Consider the following 14029-nt stretch of genomic DNA (forward strand, 5'->3'; position numbering starts at 1 on the left):
ACTTCATCATCTCCCCTGCTGTAAATGGAGGATACACCCTCAAGTGTTTCAAGCCCTACTAGTGATCCAGCCTGCAAAACCTTAACCTCATCTTCTCTACTGCTTTCCCGCACCTTAAAGAAGGGAACTTCATGCACTCAGGAGCCTCCAGCATGGAGAAGAAATATCACTGACTTCCAAGCGTGCTGTCTCTTCAAGCACATAACCAGAGGTTGTTTTCCTGCTCATCCTTGGCTGAGTTGCTGTGTCTGACTCGCCAGCCTTGTTTCCTTAAAACAATACCGTGGTGAGCTCTAGAAATTGGACTCACAGCTGCGGAAAGTAGTCCACTCACCCAGCAGCTGATACAAAGGGAAATAATTGCTATGTGGGAGCTCTTCCATTCACTCCCAGCTGTGGACTCCCCATCAGAAAGCTGGGTCGTGCTTGGCTGAGACCAGCAGGCCAAGCTCAGAACGATTGCTCAGTGCTGAGGATGATTTTGGCAATTAGATGGAGGCTTAGCAGCCATCTCCCTTCCCTTGGGCTGTGTTTTCTGTGAGTTGTCCCTGAGGGCTACCTCTCAAGGGTCTGTTACCCTCACCGAGGCTCTCAGCCAACACGTGATTCTGTAAATCTCTAAATTTGTCCTTAAATCTTTTATTGGAAGCACCCCACGCAGAAGAGCACCAGTACTTTGTCCTGCCAACACCCCGTGGCTCCTTGTCAACAAAACCAGGAGAGTGTCACTTTTTTTCCGCCATCAGAGCTGTGCCCCCAGGGACTAACGGGTCTCTAACGGGGTGATGCTCAGGGGCTGCTGGGGTTTGGTTGGGGGCTGTAAAACAGATGCAGCTGGCAACAGGGAGTGCAATGAGAACGGAGCACTGGGGAGTTTAACGCAGCTTTGCAAGACGTCAGCTCTGCACAGCTATTTCCCTGTGAGTATTTACACCCGCTTGATGCAGACATCTGTGCTCTCACCCTAACAAAGCAGGAGGAAGGGCTCCACGAAGTCGCCCGCTAATTTCTGGGAATCGGCTGGGTGGTTAATCCATGAGCTGTGTCAAGCAGCTGATGTTTCTACTTGCTCCAACACCCCTCCACCTGAGAGCAACAGTTGTGGTTCACTGAGCGGAAACCACATCCCCTTATTATTATTCCAGCCGCTGTTTTGGGAGCACAGACTCCAAAAAGCACTTTTGAAACTAGGCTGTGTCACCCCACCGCTCTCCCCTGCATTGACCACTTTCTATTTGTACCACCCTGAAGAATTCTTTTTGTGCCTTGGGTTTGCCTGTCTAGATCTCGAGCTTACATTGGGCTACAAGAAGCCCTGCAATGATCTGAGCATTTTACAGCCTTGTTCTGGTCCATGGGGACCTCTCCGATCTGCTGCCAGCTGCATTCTGCTCCCCTGGACTCAGACACGTGGCAGGGAGGTGGGATGGGGTGGAAAGGGGGCAGAGGTGCGACCATGCCACCCAGCTTTGGGAAAAACTAAAGGGCTCGGCCTGCCCTGTAGATACCTTCTGTACTACTGCGTTTGACCTGACCCACTTGAGAACAAATGTGTGTGTTGTTTTTCTTTCAACAGGTGAACATGGTTATTGGCATTCTGGTTTTTAACAAACTTGTATCCAAAGATGGAATAACAGATAAGAAACTGAAGGAACGGGCAGGGTATGCCTTATCAATACATCTAAGTAAAGAATGAAAAACAAGCAAACAAACAAAGAAAACAACCAAGGTTGTGATCAATAACCAGGTCAGGAATGCAAAGAGTGGAAGTGCAAACAACAAGCGAAAGCAGATTTAACCAAAACGAAACAAACAAAGAAATCCTTCGCTTAATCTCTCTGCCTTGCCATTCAGCGTGGGGACAAAAGACCCAAGACGCAGCACTGTGACGAGGGCTGGAAGTTCAGCTCTTTGTTAAAAAAGCTTCAGCCCAAGCTGATGTAGATCCCAAAGAGCAGGGAAAGCAAATGGCTCTTCTCTCCGATGTCTAGAGACAGCAGAAGGTCAGAGAGATGGCACTGCTGAGGGTGGCATGGACTGTGTGACACCAGGGTCACCTAATGCAGGTGGCTGAGGGATGGCAAAGGGACACAGTGCTTTGAAGAAAAGGGTACTTAGGGGCTGTACAGGTGAACAAATTAGTGGATGGATGGATGGGTATAGAGGAGGACTGGTAGGTAATGCAAGAAAAAAAAATCTGATATGACCTGAGGTTTTTTATCTTCTCCATAGCCACCACCCTAAACTCCATCCTCAAGCTCAGGACTTGTGGCAGCTGGGTTTTGCCTTAGTATAAATTGAAAAGTTGCTTCTACAGCGAGGATGGCAGCTGCCATGCAGGGCTCTCCCCTGGCTTTACCTCCAGCCCCTTTTGCCAACGGCTGCTCGGTCACTGGCTCTGGGACCGTGAGAGCCCCCTTCTCTGTTCCTATTTGGGTCTGCAGCCTGCTCAGACTTTATCCCTGGGTTATGCCGTGCTCTAAGCAAAAGACAAGTGACATGCTGACACTCTGAGTCAAATCAAATGCACAGGTCAGCCTGTAGCACCCCAGGGCTTCAGAAACAATAAGCTGCAGCATCCACTGTGGTGCTGCAACACCCACTGGCCCTAAAATTGCCTCTGGGAGGCAGAAAGCATGGACAGGGTTCAGTATTGCTGTGGTTGTGCTGTGGAGCGGGGAGTCCTGCTGGAATTCATGTTCAGTTGATGATGGCATCAAACAGAGGGCAGAAGCAAGCTCTTATCCAGCCAGAGGAGGGGGAGAGGAACGAGGGAAGGCTCACGTTTTGGGGGCAGTGTTGGCGTGCCCAAGTGGTGCAATGAAGAGGGGAAATTGGTGCCTTAATGGGGTTATAACAAGGGGAGACTTGAGCCTGTTTGGATGAGGGTGAGCAAAGGTGTCTGTTGCTGCTGGGTTGGAGATGTATGTGATTAAGTGACCTTGGTGCTTTGCTTACAGGAACCACCACCAACGAAGTGCTTTACTCTGCACAATGCCTATTTGACAAAGAGAGAACTCAAAAAAGTGCCCTAACTGCAGGCAGAGTCCACAGAAAGATAATTACGCCGCAAAGCCAACGCTGAAATAAACGCTTTATTGGATTAGCAGAGCAGTGAGTTACTGCCCATCAGTCTCTCACTCTCTAAGCTAAACTGCACACGGAGTGACCTTATTTAATCCCTTTCAGCTGGTTATTGATCACATTCGTAGTCGTACTTTGAAAACAAAACCTGCAAAGCAAAAAAAAAAAAAAAAAAAAGTCGTTTTTCTGATGTTCTTTGTTTTTTCTTTCTTTTCTCTTTTTCCCCCCTCTTTCGTGTCCGTGTGTGTGTGTGCAGCACTTTTTGAGCCTTCTCTGTGCTAAATGGTTTTGTTCTCCTTTCGAAGTGCACCCGCTGAGATTGCGGATTTGCTTTGGAGAGCTCCGGTGCCCCTTCCCTTTAGCTAGCCGCTTCTGGCCTGGGCTTGGGAACCGTGTTGGAGGGTAGATCTGGAGATGATCCGAATGAGTAACGGCCTCAGAGATGTTTGGATCTGAGGAGCAGGTCTAAAGAAACGTTGTGTTTCCTTTAGCAGAGGCAAGAAGTATGGTTCAGTGTTGCAAAAAAAAAAAAAAAAAACAAAGGGGGAAAAAAAAAGAGGGGGAAAGGACCTGTTGAACACTAAGAGGAGCCCAGCACATGTACTGCAGATCTGTTGGCACCAACAAATCGGTGTTAGCAGCTCCTGTAAAATAGCACCCGAGACACGATAGGTCTTGCCCTATACTTACCAGAGGAAATCACTATGATTACTGTTGTCAGAAACCATTGACTTTCTAATGGCAGTGGCTTTATGCATGTGTCATAAAACTAGGCTGCAGAGAGATGGATGTGCTTACATGGAGAGCTGGCGCAGTGCACATGGATGCCCTAAATCCTTTCCGGGCACGTGCTACGTGCTCGAACCAGGGAGAAAACCTTGCAGGAGGATCCCAGCAGGTACCTACCTTGCTTGCAGTGGTTCCCCATTACCATTTCTGCCTCCTCTTAGGGTCAACTGCACTGACAGGGTTTGAGCCTTGTTGATGGGAGTGCTCCTAAAAGTGAAAGTTTTAATGTTGGGCGCAGGAGCCTTTAAAATGAATTTTAAATTTATTCAGGCAGGGTTTATTCCAGAAGCATTTGTGTGCTCATGCAGCCAGGGAAGAAGAATGAGGCTATAGGATATATTCACAAAGGCTAATTTTAGCCTGGTGAGCTTAATCTCCCTAGGCTCCCTCTGTAGCCACTGGAGAGAGATGGGAGTCCTGTTTCGTTCTTCCAACATGCCCCTTAGAGGAGCTTTACTTCTTTTTTTCCCTCCGTTGATTATAGAGAGGGCTTGAGAAAGTTTGCCCCAATACCTTGCATGAAATATTCTCTGTGCGTCCTAGCAGGGTGTAAAAGCTGGATTGTCAGTGCCTAGAGAAGAAAGGAATTGAAAGAGATAATGACTGCATTAAAATAGGAGCAGATTTGGATTGCCCTTCACCTGGGAGCATTTCATGTTGGAAGCAGTGCTCCTACTCTTTGGGCTGTCCATGGTGTAAAGCACTTTTCAATAAAGGGTAGCAAAGTCCAGGCTCTGCTGAACACACCAGCTGAGTCCGTGAGCTGTTTGTGGATATTTAGGAAGCAGAAAAAGCTAAATTAAATGAATGCGTTATTCACTGTGGTTATTTCATTAGCTACCCTTTCATACCTACATGCACCAATATAAACCTGCTACGGAAATTCAATATATTAGCAACCTCAAGCCCTGAACTAGAACAAATTAGAATATAAACGTACCCACATCTGTGCCTACTGCTTACAATTTTCTGCATAAATGCACCCAACAGCAGTTACAGTTGTGTGTTATAGTGGTCTTTTGGCCAATTCTTTGTGATTCAGTGTCATTCATGTTTTTTCTGGTATAGTTTTCCATCAAATTCCTCGAATCAATCTACTTTCTTTTTGCTGCCTATCTCTGCCTCTCTCTGTCTCTCTGCTTATCTGTTCTTTGTGGCTTATAGGTCTGGGGATGGACCGTGATTTTTTTAAGGGTCATGCACTTAGTGCCTCTCAAGACCCACTTTATCTTTGGTTCAGCCATTGTCCTCACTGGATTTACACCATCCTTCCTGGAAGATATGAATCTATTGACACAAGAACTAATTTTCTCTGTGTCTCAAGACTGAAAGTTGCTGTGGACTACCTTAGTTACTTAGTCATTATTCTGCAAGAGAGTAGTGGCTTATGTCACTGTAACTAACTAATTAAAAGACCAATCAGTAGCCACTTAAAAGTAAGCTCAATGACCACTAGGACCACTGATAATGCTGTGTTGGTGTTCATGGGAGTTTCCTTTTTGCAGGGAGACTGAAAACAAAGCCATAAAAGTTAGGAAACGATCTGTCAAGTTTCCTGATCTCTCTCCCAGCCAGGGTAGGGCTGTAAAAACCCAAGGTCTGGTACTTCCAGACACCACCAAAGAGTGGCCGACCTGCTGTCCTTCAGCAGCGATGTTCATGCCTACTCTGATAATAGGCACTGCGTGTAGGTCTGTAGGATGTTTTGCAGGCTCCTGCCCATGTTCTGAGCCAGATCTGATGTGGAGGTCATGTACCTGTGCAAAGCATACAAACTAGTAAATTCTGGGAAGAAAAAGGGCCAATGACAAGCTCATGCAGCTTCTGGGCTCCCAAGTAAGAGCTGGCTTGTCGGCTGTGTGGGTTCACACATACCAGCTTCCAAAATTCATGTAGGCATGCCCTACCCTGATCCCTGAAGCGCCCTATACCAATAGCCCACGACAGCCTGTCTTTGTGGTTGATCCCATCCAGCAAAAGAGGGAGCAACCCACATGAGCAAGACTCAGGGTTCAACCCAAAGAGGTTTTCAGCTCCAAAACAAAACCTGAGAGAAGAAACGTCTCGAAAGGAGTCAGCCTGTCCACCTCTCTTCAGGGCAGGTTGATGGGCTGACAAAACACCCGAGCTCATGTTCAACCTCAAGGACATAAACAGCAGACCCATGTGCATGTCCTTCGTCATGGATTAAGCCACCAAAGAGCATCCCCTGGTGTTGGCAGCTGCCATGTGGGTGTCCCCACCAAGGTGAAGAGCAGCACACAAGGGGCAGTGGAGGAAATGTCCTACCTATCCCTCTCATTGCTGTAGGAAAGAAGCTAAGCACAGTCCCCACAGCCCTACTTCTTGCCTTCTACTGTACAACCCTGCCACCTTTTTTGTTTTGGAGCAAAAAGGCCAGGAGGGAAACGAGCAATTCCTCAAAAAACAAAACCAAAAGAAAACAAACCAAAAGAAGGAGGTGGAGACTGGGAGAGCAGTACTGGCTTCTCTTCCATGGGTGCCGGAGAGAGACACCCTGAATCTGGCAAAACTTTCACCAACACAGTTCCACCCTCTCCAGCAGCACCAACATGTCTCTGAATCGTACATTTCCCCATTTCCCGCATCTGGAGTGGTACAGATGAGAGAGTTTTATTCCTGCCTGTCTTTCATTTCTCTTTTCAAACTGGGTATGGTTGGTTGGTTCCCTTTCTTCTTCCTTCCTTTCTTTCTTTCGTTCTTTCTTTCTTTCTTTTGGCTTCTCTTTCCCTTTCCTTTCTACGTTTGTGTTCATGAGCAAAGTGTTTTGTTTTGTTTCAGTCTTTTGGTTTTAATTGCAGTCAGATGGCAGTGCCCCTTTACGGCATGACGCTCAAATGTTCCAAGTGTGGAGTAGTTTCTTCCGCTGAAGTTTCGGCCACAGCCACCAGTAACGCCATGTTAGTTCCTCTAATTTCAACTTCTTTTCTTTCTTTCTTTCCACTTTCTTTTTTTTTTTTAGTTATTATTATTTCCCTCTTTCATTTCCCCCCTCCCTCACCAGCCCGTTTGTTTTCTCTCCCGTCTCCCTGCCCACCTCCCCACATCCCCACCTCTCCCCGACCTCATTGTGTGGGCCAGGAGTAGTGTAGGGCTCCTGAAATGTCCTTGGAGCAAGAGCTGAGGGGCTGGGTCCTGAAAAGCATTTAACGACATGCCTAGCTTTAAGCATGTGAGCAGCCCATGGAAGACATTTGCTCAAAGCTGGATTTACGTTTAACGCCCCCGTTCAATTTACTTGGATTTGCAGAGTGTGGTTCTCATTAATTTTGGTGCTAGACTGGGGCTTCAAACTCCAGTTTTGTCAAACACTTAAGCATGTGCTTTAGTTTATTACTCCAGTGAGTACATATACACTGGGTATGATTTAAGTGACCTGGGGAACCACCTCTAAGTGTTTACTTTTTTTCTCTTCTAAAGGGCTAGAGTTAAGTTTAAAACCTCAGAGGGCTGCCATTCTGATTTGATAGGTGTTGACTGCCTCTTTTGGACCCCTAAAAGCACTTGGAATTAGTTCTCAAAATCTAAAAGTGTTTCATAGCTCTGAGTTACAAAAGTCAAATGCTGTTAAATCTCTTCTTAGATGCAACTGGAGTTAGTCAAAAAAAATTAAATTATGAAAATGTCAGAGCTTTGTTCTGCTGGAGAAATTGTTGCTATTGTTGGCTTTTCTCCCAAAGGTTAAGGTAGGAGGGAGAGCAATTAGGAAAGGTTTGTCTTTCCTCCTTCCCTTTCTGAAATGTTATCTACATCCTTACAAGGTGACGCTATATTTTGATTTTGGTGGCTAAAGTAATATCTATATGTGATTTTGATGGCTGAAGTAGTATCTATCAAATGTGTGAAACAGTCTCAGAGTTAGACATTTTCAATTTGTAAAACTCCTACCTGTAAATAATCTGACCAAAAATAGGCAGTTCAGAGCCAAATCTCGAAACGTGGCAATGCAAAACAAAATCAAAATGTGAAGTTTTTTTTTGTTTGTTTTTGTTTGTTTGTTTGTTTGTTTTTTAAAGAGACGTTTCTAGGAAATTCAGAAGAGATTAGGAAAAAATGCATATTTCTAGAAAATGGCCCACTGTTGTTAGAAAAAGAGAACATGCTATCACCTCTACTAAGAGCTAACAGTTTCTAGTAGATGCAAAAACTAAACAAAATCTAATTTAGTTTTTGCTGCTGAACTTGTTTCCCTTTTGCAACAGTGCCGAGCTAAGATGCTGAGATGGCATCGGTCCAGTACCACGAGTCTGGAATTAGCAGGTTACTGCATTTCGCTTTCCTGTCGCTGCAGAGGAATGCTAACCCAGCAGAAACCTTACTATTAATAAAGTAGACCGTTAAATAGGAGAGGCTTTCAGTTCCTTGTAAATTCATTTGAAAAGTAAAGCGAACTCTAATCTTTCTTCCATATTGTCTGACATTGGTCTGTCATGTCATCTATTCTGATTCATCTTCAAATTAGAAAGAGGAGATGTGAAATCCAGATCTCCTGCTTATCCTGCTTTTCTAATTTAAGTGGTTTGATAGAAGGTAGAGGGCCCTTGTAAAAGGGTATGTCATTTGTTTTCCCAGTCGATAGAATACCTTAGACAGTTAATGCCAATACTGGTTTTGTTGTGTATCCTGAAGTATCCTCTGCTCTTGTCCTTACAAAAAGAGTGAATTGTGCATGAATTAGTACACTCATCCCCTCCACTGACCTTTTTGGTCCCCTTCACTCTGAAGCTGAACTCCTTCTGGTTTTCTTCCTCCAAATTCTTGTAAATGAGGTTGCCAGTAAGGCAAAGCCTTGACTGTACTTCATGTCACTGCCACCATTCTGCCGGCCTTGATCCCAGACTCGGGCCAGCTTTACCATTCAGTTTTGGAGTCTTGCAGTGTAAATCAGATGCTGTGACGAATCCTGGCTCCTCTCTGATGTTGAATTAGGCATAGCTGCTTGGCAGAGAGCAAGCACATCAAGGATGTGCCTGTCTGGTTCCTTCTGGGGTTCCTCAGGCTCTCTCCAGTTCTCCTCCCATGGGTTTCGGAGGCTTATCTCTGAGCTAGTATGATGTGAAAGAATACAACTTTCTGTCTGTTTCCTTGGCATCTGGAAATCATAAAAGTTTTGAGTAGCCCTTCCTGGGCATCTAAGAGAGAAGGGGTCAGGGAAGGGGATGTGTAACTGAGGGAGAACATGGTAAACTACTGATGGGAGAGCAGGTAGTGATCGTGACAGAAGAGACAAAATATGTACTGGAAATTGTGCAATTTCTTGACTAGGGAAATGATAAAAAGGAAAGTTTGGGATGTCTATGACCTGTTAAGTGTAACCCAGATTTGACAGCTGTGGGTTAGAAAAAAGCCTTCCCTGTTGAATGCTCTGGATGAGATCTGGATTATATATCTTGTCATTGAACGGCCTCTGTTCCCACATTTCTTTCCTTACAATAGTTGCTTGTACAGTAGCCTCAGCCTGTGAAATACTGCCTTGTAATTCATTTGTCTTTGCTACCTGTGAAAAATTTTGATCTGGGACAGGAATATATCTCGAGGACATGCCATTTCTTGGTATTGCTTTGAAAGGGGACAGTCACTGAAGATAGCGAGGACTGCTATGGAAGGAAGGAAGGAAGGAAGGAAGGAAAGAAGGAAGGAAGGAAGGAAGGGAAGATGTAAAGGAAAGAAAAAAGGAAAGAAGAAAGGAAGGAAAGAAGGACTCTTATACATCACCCATCTTATGTCATCTGAGGCTCTTGTGTCAGAGTTATTAAGGGGTCCCTTGTGTTAAGGGATTTTTCTTGGCTCAAACTCATTTCAGGAAGTCTTGGATGTCAGGTTTTTTGCCCAGTATTCTAGTTCAAGCACTAATGTGAATCAGCCCTTCTGCGCGTGACTGATTTTATGAAGGAGACTGTTCACCAGGAACAGTGTTGTTTGCATAGTTCAAGGAATTTGAAATTGGATTCTTAACCTGTGGACAATACTTAGCCCCTGCTGGTCCTTGGGAGGTCAAAGAACTATTTCCCTTACTGGAGGTGAACAATCAAGCAGTCTGCCTGTACCTGTTTCATTCCCTGCCTAACTCAGAGGTGTTTGATCTCCTGTTCTCCTGGTCATAGCGTGCAGATTGCAGCAAGTGAGAGTAGAATCATTTTCTGGAGAAAATAGAAATGATGTCTTGTGTTTCTTTGCATCCCAAGCATGGGATCAGCATGCACAGTGGCCCCGCTTTGCTAGGTAAAGATTTCTTATCTTGGTTATACGGGCATTGAGTAAAAGGTAGTTCTCTGAACTATCCCTAAAAGTGTGGAAACACTCAAGGTCTTGCTTTTAGGAATAACACAAGTTAGAGAAGGGTTAAAGCACAATATTTACAATCAAGTAAATCCTTGAACTGTGATTTTCCTGTAACAGAGCAGCTGTGAGGCAGGAATTGCGCGTTTATCAGAGTAGTGGAGCCACCTTGTCTGCACACCGTGTGGTGAGCCATCCCTCGTCTTGTGTGTTGAAGGCCAGAAACCATCTTCCTTTTCAGAGCTCTTCTCCAGAAATTGCTTTCTGAGTTCTAAAGTTATTTTTCCTTCTGCTGTTTCTTAAGCTTATTGTACTGGCTGCCCTGTCAGCCTTGAGTAATGAGAAGAATTGATTGCTTACATCTTTATAATGGCCCTATACGTCTTTGTTGGCATGTACTGTGTGTCCCCCTGGACTTGTCTTTTGTTAGGGCAAAGGCCTCTTAATCTTTCCTCATGTAGATCTTTGTTTCCCAAATCCATTTTTTGCTCTTTCCATTGCTACTCTCCAAGTCCCATCAGTCCCATCAAGTCCCCGCCATTTAATTTTATCTTTTTTGCAAAGACGAGGACTCCCAAGGCTGCCAGCTAGCTAAAGAACAAAACCACTGCTAGCTTTTGATATTTTTGACCAAAGGCCACCATCTGCTTGCTGCCAGGGCTGGGTCTCCTGTGAGGTTAAGTCTTTGCCCTGCTAGATAAAGCTGTGGACACTTTTAATGTGTGCCCAATGTTGTCACGTGGCATAGTAACTATACTTGGTTCAGTCCTGCTGAGTAATATTGTCACGCCATGGTCATCATGCAATAAGCCAACATCATGCTTCCATGGCACAATGTAATGATCTTCCCTTCATATTAGTTGTTCATGATGAGTGCTGTCATGTATGCAACAAATAAATCAGGATAGATCAGTAGGATAAATGCCTTCTTCATCTGCCAGCCAAAGGGATTAGTCCTTTGTCCCAAGCAATACAAATCGTGGATTCATTGATCGTAGATAATCCATAATGAAGAGCTGTTAAGTCATCACAGTGTTGTTATATAACAAATCATCATTTTATTTCCCGTCACATGGCACCATAACGTGATGTTTCTTGGGTCCTATGAGATTTCCTGGTACCTTTTAAGAATTCCTGCTACAAAAGGGGCACACAGAAAAGTGGCAGAAGTGTGAGTTCTGCTATGAATTCAGCTCATGGCAGGTAGAATTAAGGGCAATGTCACAGGAAAACCACTTATCTTTCCCTGAGTTTCTTTTAAAATTTCAGTCTAGATATGATTTTTTTTAATGGAACTTTTTTTTGAATTTAATATTTCAAAGGCTAAGCAGAGCTCTGAAAGTGAAATTAGAGTAAGTTATAGTCCTATGACCCATTGCCGTCTGCCTCCTGAGAAAAAAGATTATGCATTAAATGTCAAGCAACATTTCCATAACATTTGTAAGGGATGAATATTGTTGAGAAGGCATCTGCAAGATGAATCACAAAGAAAGCAGAAAGTCAGGCCATACTCTTAGCTGGTGTAAGACAGAACTTAACTCGGAATAATTCTGATTTACGCCAGCTGAATATTTGGCATAATACTACTTTAATCATCTGAGTTGGAAGTGTGATGTGAGCAGTGCTGCTCTGAAGGTTGTTTATGCTGGAAGCAATAGGGAAGTCTACCAGGATGTCTTGACTCTGAAGAGTTGAACAGTTTGTGCATGTTGAGAAACTCAGGACATGGGGCTAGGGAAGACTGAATCCAACATAAAGAAGCAGGAGCTCTGATGGTTCCCCCCATAGTTAGAGAATGTTGCATCAGTATTGTGGGTAGCAAATTCAGACTGACGCAGCACCTGGTTAAAGCAGAGTGCTTGCATAATCTGTTGGAGCAGGGTTTGAAGCCAATGGGTTGAAGTCTAATGTGATGCTAGAGAAAATTAGAATTTACCTCTTCAGCAGCATCCTTTGCAAACCAAAATCCACATCTAATCTTGAATCCAGATCCAAATCATTGTCAATCTGATGTTGCAGTTCTTTTCAAGAATGGAAAACCCCATGCAAATTTAGATCTCTGTTTCAAACCCATGCTTAGGGTTCAAATCCATTCTCAGATGTGGTTTCTGTTTGCATTTCAGTGATAGTAACGTACACATCTGTATGTATTAAGAGTGTGCTGGGTGACCAGGTAGTTCCAGAAAACCGAGTTCTTTGGTACAGACCTTCTGTAGCAGCCTCTATTGACTGTCCTGGTTTTGGGCAATCAAACTGCAGACTGCTACTGGAATGACTTCCCTTACCAAGCCATTCGTCGGGCATCTTGTGTTTGCTGATCCTTGCATGGAAGACACATCTGGAGAGGCATGTTATGGAGCAAACCTCATCTTTCCATTTGGCTTTTCTACACCTTTGATTTTTTTGCTGAACTTACTTAGCCAGTTTTATTAATGCACCATTGCAAATGATAGCAATGAAAGATTTCACTTACTTCAGTATAATGAACCATATTTCAGGGAGCTGGGAGAGAAGTAGAATACAAACATCTGTTTGGCAGTTGTTTGGTTGGTTGAGGGTTGTCTTTGGCTGCTGGTTCTTTGCTTAATAATGCTTTAAAATTATAGCTTCTGTTGGACATTAAAGTTGAGTTTATCCTATATAAAATAACAGTATATCTACATTATATCTGGCCCTTACCTTGCAAGGAAGCCTCATAATGCTTAGTTTAGTTGAAAAGATTTTATGGCATTTAACGGCTCCCTGAGGGAAATGTTTTACTCACATTGAGTAAAAACACCACCGAGGAACACATCTGAGTCTGAAAAGGTTGTAGAAATATTTGCAATCATAGTACCATTATGATTACAAACATAACCCATCACTTCAGTATGTGGTCATTGCAGCAGAACTGATGTAACAGTCCTTGAAAAACTCTTTAGGGTGTTACATCCTGATGTCCATACCCGTGTCCAGGCTCCAGCTTTGTTCAGGTAAAACTCTCACTGAGGTCTGTGAGAGTGGTACCTGGATAACCAGCAAGTAAACATTAAAATCTTGATCATATATCAGAAAATGGTAAGCAAGTTCCATGTAAGTACTGTAAACCGTGTGTCACAATATCTGTCCTGTAATTTATTGTGTTACCTGTATATGTTTGTTAGTGAGTAGCTTGAGGTTTTCTACTCTGGAAATCCTGAAGCTCAACTTGTTGCTCAGTCTGTGCATAGGTCTACTCTTATTTGTTAGATATAAGCTCACAAAGGAATTCTTCTGGTACTCTTGGTGCACCAGCGCTGCCAAATACATAGGACAATAGACAGACTAAAAATCTCCATTGCTGTTAAAATTGTTTGGGATGCTTTTGGCTGAGAGAGCTGAATGGCCGAATAGCACATGGAAACAGAGCTGCCTTCTCATTTCTAGAGCCACCAGCCATAGAAAAGATGGAGGTTCATGTGACAATGCTAACACTGCAGGAAGTTTTTGGTCCTGTGAATTAATATGTGGCTTGAATCTTCAAGGAGACCCCCAAGAATAAAGTTATTTGCAATACTTGCTAAAGATAGAAGCAACTGCAGTTCTTTTCAAAGCATTCAAATGGGCAGATCACACAAGAAAACTGAAATTTTTCTGTTGAAAGATGATCTGAGTTACATATCAGTTCCCGTGATGCTTATTGTTGTGGAATTGTAGGGACTGTCAGCTACAGGGTAAGGGAGCAACAGCAAAAGATCAGTCTTCACATCAGTTCTATGCTTGTCTGCTTTAGTCACTTGAAACTGTGACACGTCCCCACCTGTTGGTGTCTTCCATGTACTCTGGAAGTCCAAATGTCTGTAGCCTGAGTACTGACAGCCATCGTGACAAACCAGCC

The 14029-nt window shown here is 44.0% G+C and overlaps 1 protein-coding gene across 1 annotated transcript in view; it reads left to right on the forward strand.

Moving 5' to 3' along the window:
* ADGRB1 (adhesion G protein-coupled receptor B1) overlaps nt 1-14029 on the forward strand; it is a 185375-nt gene that overhangs the window by 146728 nt on the left and 24618 nt on the right. The window contains exons 23-24 of the mRNA XM_050708982.1: nt 1577-1662; nt 6696-6794. Of these exons, the coding sequence (XP_050564939.1) occupies nt 1577-1662; nt 6696-6794 (185 nt within the window). The remainder of the gene's footprint in view (nt 1-1576; nt 1663-6695; nt 6795-14029) is intronic.

Source organism: Cygnus atratus, chromosome 2 (assembly GCF_013377495.2).
Source record: "Cygnus atratus isolate AKBS03 ecotype Queensland, Australia chromosome 2, CAtr_DNAZoo_HiC_assembly, whole genome shotgun sequence".
In the NCBI taxonomy this organism is placed as follows: domain Eukaryota; kingdom Metazoa; phylum Chordata; class Aves; order Anseriformes; family Anatidae; genus Cygnus; species Cygnus atratus.